Genomic DNA, 9328 nt, shown 5'->3' on the forward strand with positions numbered 1-9328 from the left:
CTTATAAACCCATAATAAACTTCCAAGTATTTTATTAGCATTAAAGGATCAAATTGACCTAAAGTCTACCTATGACTCCTTGTTTCAACAAAGCATTAATAACTGGGACAATACCTTTCCCTACTTCTCTATTACTAGCATACTGAGGTACGGTTCTCAAGAGTCGTACTACAATCAATGATAACAACTGGGGTAGCATTCTTAATGTGCCCAATATGATAAGCGTGTGTGGACCACAGTAGCTCAGGCCCAGCTTCTAGCAAGGCCATATCTGCGGTCGCTAAAATCTCTGCATTCCACTGATGGGGGATGTGTATGGGATTGCTAGGCCAAGTGTTCTTTATCCTAAGGAATAGATAAGAAAAAGTCAGTAGTGCATTTCATTTCGGTTCAGTTTGCACAACAAATTCCTTTCAAACAGATTTACTTGACACCCCATAGTTGAAAGAAATACATCTTCATTCAAAGATCCATCTATCCACCCATAACAGCTAACTGACAGTTGTGTCCACAGGAACCCCAGAAACTACCACTACCATCTCATTGATTTCGGGTACTGTCTACAGTTGCACTGGCTGACCTAGTAGCTCTGTGACTTACTTGAAAAAGAGAAGCTCTCTGCCTCCCCTATTCTTGATTATTCTTATTTTGATTGTGGCTGTTTACTGTCTGAGTGTCCTTGAGCAGGCCACAGCAAGCTCTTCGTTCTGAAGAAAACGGGAGGGGTTGAGTGCAGTAGTATGGAGTATGTGACTGAAGGGTACTGACTATTTTCTGTATACTGTGCCTGGACCATCACCTGCCCTGTGGCATATCTGTCTACAGAGTATGCACATATCCCTGTCTATCTCTAACTCCCCTTGCTGCCTGCTCCTGGCTCTCCTTTTTCCTTTAAACATATTATTTTCTCTCCGTAAGACATTCATTTGCAATGTCATTAATTTCTCAACTTTCTTTCCTGCATTCTCCTGCATCAATGTACAATTATGTTTGACAAAATCCATAATTATAGCAAGTTTTGTTCTCCCAATGTAGAACCTGTTTCTTAACTTCTACCTGGAGTTCAGGAAGCAATCCACATATGAACACGTGACAACATGGAATGGGGATGCAGCTGCTGTGAAACCAGAAATGTTTTTTTTTTTTTCAAAAATCCTAGTAAATCTTTCCAGATAATCTGTAGGATCCTCATCTTTTCTCTGTTTGCAATCATACACTTTGCTCCAGTCAAGCAACACCCCTTCGGTATTACTGCCATTAAACACCATCAGGAATCTATTTCTCAACACACCGGGCTGGAGTGCAACCTCTTACCCTTGATTCAAATCAATAAAAGTATGTATGACATTGATAACTATTTGCAAATCTCTTAGAAATGTTGCTGAGTCCTCTCATGTCAGGAAATCCCTTTCCTATCTCCCTCAGCTCAGTCACTGACCATGGGCTATAAGGTACATAGGCTGTCATACATCAGGACGTGGATATGCACACATAGGGTTCATTGATACCTGGGGGTTCAACTGATAGTTACAGGCCTTTCATGGTTGGGGCTCTCTCTGCTTGATTGACCTGAACCCTTTCCACAACCTCATAAGCAGTAGTGCTTCTTCTGTTCTTAGGCCTTCCTGACTAACCTCACCAATCATATTTTCTGTGGTATGAACCTCAACCTTCTCTTGTAGGTTCTGTGCTGGTTGCACCTGACCCGCTGCTTCCCATAACAATGAATTTTCCATGTCTCTGGCTCTCCTCTGCATAGCCGCAGCTATAGCAACAACATCATCTTCATCGTCGGTAAATAGGCTACAAATCTTAGGTAGTAGTTTCCCTTGAGCGCTACCTTCAGCCTGTTTCACAACTACTGACTCCTCACAATTTGTTTTGGCACCGTTAGCATGTGCAAGCAATGTCTCGAGTTCCCTCACTTTATGACTTTGTTCAGTCTGATCACGTTCTAACGTGACTCCCCGACCTTCTCTCTATCAAACTGCTCTAGTTCAATTCTAGCAGCCTCTTGTTTGTCTCGCTCGAAACGTTCTAGCTCACTTTTCTGTGCATCTTGTCTCTGTTTCTCAAGACGCTCCAGCTCACTCCTAGCTTCTCTTATCAGAATCAGTTTTAGCTTGATCTGATTGTATTTTCTCAAGATAGACAATGCCACGTCGTCTCGTAGCTTCAGTTAACCATATCATAAACATTGGCCAGCTGACAAATTGTTTACACGTCCGACTTGTTTCCTTGTCTTTCAAAACCGCTTTTAGACTCTCCAATATTTTTACGTCAAACGTTCCCTCCAACGGAAAACAATGTGTCGGGTCATGATTTGTCCACGCATGCCATTTTGTCAATGCTTGACACTGCTTGAATTCCATGTAGCTCAAACATATATCTGGCTGGACTGTTCGCAGGTAACAACGTCTCTATCGTTCTCGTAGTGGAAGCTGAACTACCCATACTGAATTACGACGTAGGCTATCTGTAACAAATCTCCTAACGGTATGAAACCAACTCTATTGATTTACTGCAGCAAGAAATCACACAGCACTTTAGAACAGTCACAAAACCACATAGCAATGTAAAACGGTCACATAGCACATAGAAGAATAAAAGAACTACAATATAACTCGCTAGTGAACTACAAATATGGCCTTTTCAAGCCAAACTATCCTCGCCTTCCGGGCGCTCAATCATGGGACGCGCATACAAAAAAAAACCTCAACTTGGGAACGCGCCTACAATAATTTCCACAACTCCGTTACGTCATGAGTAACAAAATAACCACAATTCGTGCTTAAGAGAGACGAGCTGATCAATAAACTGCCAGTCTATCTTTCCCTCAGTATTTGATTGTGTCCCTCGCTGATAATTAAATGCCAAGCTTGTCAGTTAAAAGCCTAACTGCCCCTTTACATTGTCAAAGTATCCCTAACTTGTTTAAAACCACTTTACCCTTAAAAGTTGGTCTCTCGCATAAAGCCTGTGACCCTGATACATTATGACTGCCCACCTACTGTGCTTGGTCTTAAGAAAAGCCCAAAACAAAACTTAATACAGTTACAATTCAAACCAAAATAAAAGTCCCACTAAGATCTCTGTTCAAAAGAGAAAAGCCCAACACAAAACTTAATACAGTTACAATTCAACTTAATACAATTCAAACCAACATAAGATGTCTGTTCAACTAAAGTTTTCAGCTGTAAACGTGCATTTTAAAAGAAACACATACCTTTCCTTGTTTGGTTCACCCCTGGTCTGCATCTGTAAAACCATACTCTATGTTATCAGATCCTTTTCCCCAGATCAAGAGTATGGGACGTATTCTCTTAACAGATCCTTTGCCTCAGATCAAGAACACAGATTGTTTTACATACTTTTTCAATACTTCACACGACCAGAGTTCTTGTACGCTATCAGAGTTTGCCAACTCTGACCAAGACAAAGTAAAAATAGCAAGTCAATTAATGACCCAAATTTACTAAACCAAAACTCTAATATTATCTTCCTCCTGTTGAGGCCTAGCAGACTCTGGTCTGCTAAGACCAGGCTCCCAACTGAACGTCACAATAAAAGGTTCTTAAATTGTTTACGTTACCAGCATCGCAGAGGGACAGCAGGCGCACCAAGCATAAAGCAGTCCGTGAATGGGGTTTTGGAAAAGGATCCCCTTACCATTTAGTTTTGTGCACCACGGGTTCTGCTTTATACTGGTGCTGCCGTGGGTCTCTCCTGGATCTGGTTCTGCAATCCTGCTGCTCGACAACGCCAATTGATGAAGAAAGTGTTTTGTCCGTCTCTTCATAAACGGAGTGACTAAGTTCAGTTGAGTTCTGGATTTTAATAAGTATTATCAATCTGCAGATTGGGAGAGAAAACCAGACCTCTGACAATAAATGACCACACAACACCAGGCTTAGGTCTCAATCATGTCTCTCTCAGCTCTGAAAGCCGGAGGACCATCTTTTATAGGGCACAGGAATGTAAACATAGATAGTGACAGTCAGGCTGTAATGACGTTACAACAGTCTCAGAGGAAGAGATTCACAGCTCCCAACACATGACCACTCAGACTAGAGAGATCATAGTTGGCGCTCTCCTTGTAGTCATGACCAAGGACGTTTACCCAGTACTTTCTCCTGATCACGAACATCTATTAACCCTGACACATAGACACCATCTACTCTTATTAATAGCAAGCTTACATGAGAACATACTAACTAGTATCCAATGACTAGTTATATTGATTAGTGAATAATGTAAGCACACAGGAAATCCCAATTTCTTCCACAAGTTAACGAGCTGCTAAACTAATGTTCTGCTAGGTAGTCACGCGAGTTTTTGTGACGTTAGTGACGTAAGTAGCGTCATTGACTGTGGCTAGCAAGTTAGCCACCGTTAGCTTCACTTTTTGCCACAAAAACTTAAGTTCAGCCTAAACCGTGCAACGGAACGTAAATCCCAATAGAAGCAACACAATCGAGACCAAGACGAACATTTTGACACCGCCGTTTTCTATGTAGTCCAAATATTGACTGATCCTTAGGGGTGGGAAAATAAGAAGATATATGTGAGAGAACAAAGGTTGTGCCCTTGCCGAAGGCAAAGCACACCCAACTAGTTTACATGCCTACAGTCTAGGTGTTTTCGCTATCTAGCTGTTCTTGCATACCTTGCAAATCACTGTTAATAAAAAGCAGATGAGCTAGAGTCTATAGTTAACATTGACTAGACGGGCATGGCTGATGTTTGTCTATACCGTAGCGTAGAAGATCTCTGTGCAGTTCGACCCTGGACACATTTGCGCGAACCATTTCAACAAGGACGGTTTTGAAAACCTGGGACAATGTAAAGCAGGATTTGCTATGAAGCTGTTGCTGAAAAGAGTTGCGTTCCGACCTTATCTTCATCACAACCGCAAGCTGTAGTATGATTTTGTCGGGTAACGGTTATTAGCAATGCTAACGTATCCTGTATCTAGCACCTGCCTTTCTCCAGTTCTTTCGAATAGATAATCTAGACAAGCGTTAGCAATAGGCTAGACTGCTATTCGTTTTCTGGCTATTCGTTTTCGGAAGCTTCCCTTCCAATGCCGACTACAGTCATTTGCTAAGTAAGGTATGTTGATGTGTTTAGAAACGTATTTAGCATTCTACCTATGCTAGATAGAGGAGACGTTAGCATTGCAGGCTAACTGTTAGCGACAAAATCATACTTACAGCTTGCGTTTGTGATGAGCATACGGTTGGAACAGCATCTCTTTTCAGCAACAGCGGCTTAGCAAATCCTTCTTTAAATTGTCCTAGGTTTTCAAAACTGTCGTTGGTGAAATGGTTCGAGCAAATGAAGAACCAAGGGTCGAACTTCACAGGGATCTTCTCGTAGACAAACATCAGCCATGCCCGTCGAGAGTTTGGTTCCGTGGGAAGACTATGACTGTCAGCATTCCCTGTACAGTCTGGAACACTGCATTTACGACCGTGGTCCATTTTCAATATGCTTAGAAAAAGTTTCTTCTTTCAAATCCCGTGGAAGTAGGCTACAGAGCAGCGCGCTGATAAACTAGTGTCTGCGATCTACGTGAGCTCCAGTAATGTTCCTGGGCCAGAACACCGGTGGGCTGGTCTGAAGGTAAATGTTGGGGCGTGACAAAGAGCCAAAAAAGGAGTAGCCCCGTTGGGACGTCCAAGCGGGGAATGTCTTTGAAAGCTATCGTTTCACAGCAGCAGTTACAAATTGTGAGATTTATATAGGAAAGAGGCGTCAATGGACTTTGAGTTTCACTGTATGTCTATTTTACACACCAAACTGTAATTTTTCAACTATGACAAGGTAAAATCGGTTTTGCAGTCAATCGCCCCTTTAACAAGGCTAGGTTACAATGTATCCGATACATTCAGTCACAAGGATTTCAACCAGTTTACAGCTGGTGTGTTCTGATTACAGGCATTACTATTGGATTTGGTTTTAAAAGATGAGAATATCAATAAAATAACAACTGATACATGCCATTTTCTGTCAAGCACATGACAATGTTGGTTAAGAGTGTGGTATAGGCTACAAACGTATTATTTAAATTGTGTTTTGTGTAATATATATTAAAGAGGTAGCCTAGACAATATAGACCTAGTAATAATAAGTATTAATTAATTAATAATTAATTAGAAAGCAAGCATTTTGTTTCAGACATCTATTATTGAAGCTTATCATAGATATTCATATGACTGTTAGGAACTCTAGATAACAGAAATAACACAGTAGTTTCTTATTTTATGGTAGTAACAGACATACATTTTTTTTTTAGATGAGCCAGATTAGGAAAAGGAAGCTGTGGAGGGAGGAAGACATGCAAAAGTCTATGAGAGCAGTGGAGGAGGAGGGAGTATCAGTGAGGCAGGCAGCCAAGATCAACAATGTGCCACGGATGATGCTGGCGGATAGGGTGCTGGGCCGGGTAACCCATGGCCACAAGTCTGGGCAAGGGCTCCTGTTATCTGACCAGGATGAACAAGCCCTTGTCAAGTACTGCCTCTACAGCGCAGGCCATGGGTTACCACTCACCAAGGCCCAACTCCTGGCATTTGCCACCGCCATTAGGTATGTTCAATATTACATATGCACCCCCCAAAATGCTTATTGTAAAACAAATTCATATATTTATATTCTGTTAAAGGAGGAAGAGAGACCCTACCACCACCAAGCTCCTCTGCAGGAGATGGTGGCGGAACTTCCGCCAGCGTCACCGTGGCATTCTCACCATGAGGGCGCCGGACAACATCGACTGAGGTCGAGCCTCGTGTGCCAGGGAGAAAAATGTGGGGCAGTTCTACGAACTACTAGGAAAGACACTGGAAGAGAACGGGCTGAGGGAGAAACCCCGACAGATATATAACTGTTACGAGTCGGGGTTTCAGATGGACAAGAGCAGGGACAGGGTGCTGGTCAAGAAGGGGTGCAAGCACCCCTACAAACAGGCACCCGGCACCAGGGACCACATCACGGTGCTGGCGTGCCTGAACGCTGCTGGAGGCGACATCCCCCCCTTTGTTATCTATGGGAATGGTTTCCCAGGGGGGGCCTACACCACAGGAGCACCCCGAGGGACCTTATTTGGCAAGAGTCCCTCGGGGTACATAGACTCAGAACTGTTCCGGCGTTGGTTCCAGGACCACTTCATAAAACATGCCGTGAGGGAGCGCCCCCTGCTCCTCATCTTCGATGGACACAAGAGCCACCTGGACCTGGAGGTGATCAACACAGCCAGAAGGGAAGGTGTCGTGCTCCTGTGCCTGCCACCACATCTCTCCCATGTCCTGCAACCGCTCGACGTGGGATTATTTCCCCCCCTAAAGGCAGATTTTGCTGCCTCTATAATAACTTGTTTCTACTAAATAAGGCCAATTTTTCTTTAGCCCTAGGCGGTCCGTATGAGCGGTGCAGAGACCTGAGATTTGTGGTTGCAGGTTTCAGGAAGTGCGGCATCTTCCCCTTCAACCCCGCCACAGTGGACACCACCCGCCTCCTCCCACTGACATCACCTCCAGGTCCCACCAGAGCCCCGGAGGACGCCGCTGGACCATCTGAGGCCACCACATCTACCCTTGCAGCCACGCCAGGAATCTGGAATCAGCGGGTAATATAAAAAAGATCAGCGGGTAATATATTATTGTAATGTAAACATTTTGTTTACACTGTTTTGCACAGTCTAGATCTTTTTCTTAGAATAAAAACAAAACTTATTTCACGTCTTGAAACTTATAGGATCTCTAAATGTTCCGACTGTAGCCAGTACACCTCCAACCCATCCTCCCTCCACAGCTGCCTCGACACATTTTGATCATCACTCGCCTGGTAAAAAGTCAAGGTTTTTGCCTGTTCCCACACTGTACTCCTCTAGGAGCATTGTCTGGGGGTTGCCTTTTTCTCTCCTCCCCATGTTATGCTGTAACTTTCTAGTTGGCGCCGAAAATGGCTGCCTAGGTAGGCTCTCCTGCCAAAGTAAATTCCTTGTTTGTGCAAACTTTCATGGCGAATAAACACCAATTCTGATTCTGATAACTGCCAAAATGAGGATATATAGATTTTTTGTCATATCCTTATTGGATTTTATAACCGGAATCTTATAATATACGTGTGTATCTATATATTAAAGTACAATGCTGTGACTTGTGGCCCCTTACGCTAAATGTAAACAGGCGTACAACATTTATTAACATAAAAAGACAATCTAAGAATGAAGGTGGTCCTCCTCCCCCACGGATGTCCCAGGACAGGAGGAGTTAGTGGTACCACAGCTCTCAGGGCCGAGGCTGTAGACCAGGGGTGGGGAACATCCAGCCCGCCGGCCGTATGCGAAATAATTTGGTCCGTCCCGCCATGGCACTGCAGGAACCATATTATTAGTTGCATTATTCGTTGGCAGCAGCACTATTTTAATATGTGGAAGAGGACCGTGGAGGCGCGCAGCGTTGCGTACCAAGGTACCAAAAAAATTCGCTTGCGCGCTCTGCGGGCTCGCACTAAGTGTTTGACCAAATATAGCAGGCACATTTTTAAGTTGATAATTCTGTACGGCCCCCGAATGATTTTATAAATATCCAAATGGCCCTTGGCAGAAAAAAGGTTCCCCACCCCTGCTGTAGACAGTTAGTGTTGAGCAGGCCCAACCACTTGAGCGGTCTACTGTTGCTTTGTACTGTTCCTGCTGACTTTGGCCTTTGTCTGCTAGCAAAACAAGTTGTTTCTGCTTTCTGGGTTTGCCTGGAGGTCTCTTCTCTTTCAAATACATTTGCTGCCTGTGGAGAAACTAGCATGCTCAGGGTGCTCTTGGGACATTAATTAATATTTATTGTCATCATATTGTAGTATGAATTATTCAGGGAAATCAATTACATACATGTAATCAGACGCCTTTAAATACAATGATTGGTCGTTTCCCATATTGATCGACTAGAATTTTTACGAAATAAATTGTGTCTCTAACCCTCATCATACTTTTGGTGGTGAGGGTAGAAGCAGTAATTCCTCTGCTAGCAACAGGAGCTGTGATGTACTGTAGCAGCACCCAGCCTCTAGCCTCCCGCTTTGTGCCTGCCAACTTTCTCTGTCTCTTTATCTGAGGTCATTGAACCTGGATTTGAATTGCTCAGGTGCTGTTGAGGCCTTGGAAGAGGCACTGACTGCTGCCGCTACGGTATGTCCTGTCACACGGTTCAAGACGTAGCAGTCCGTGGGGCATGATGAGCATCTCCATAGATCATATTCCTCTGAATGTCTACCTCCTGGAGGAGGATTTCCATCTCAGCCTTGAGTGAATTTATTGAATTTTTCTCCA

The 9328-nt window shown here is 43.6% G+C and overlaps 1 protein-coding gene across 1 annotated transcript; it reads left to right on the plus strand.

The window, feature by feature from the left end:
* The first annotated feature begins 6492 nt into the window (after window positions 1-6492).
* On the plus strand, window positions 6493-7636 carry LOC134031609 (uncharacterized). Its single transcript, XM_062475316.1, has 3 exons — window positions 6493-6591; window positions 6668-7374; window positions 7458-7636. Exons 2-3 carry the CDS (start codon window positions 6909-6911, stop codon window positions 7634-7636), a joined length of 645 nt encoding a protein of 214 aa, XP_062331300.1. The 5' UTR covers window positions 6493-6591; window positions 6668-6908.
* The last annotated feature ends 1692 nt before the right edge of the window (window positions 7637-9328 follow it).

Source organism: Osmerus eperlanus, chromosome 12, assembly GCF_963692335.1.
Source record: "Osmerus eperlanus chromosome 12, fOsmEpe2.1, whole genome shotgun sequence".
In the NCBI taxonomy this organism is placed as follows: domain Eukaryota; kingdom Metazoa; phylum Chordata; class Actinopteri; order Osmeriformes; family Osmeridae; genus Osmerus; species Osmerus eperlanus.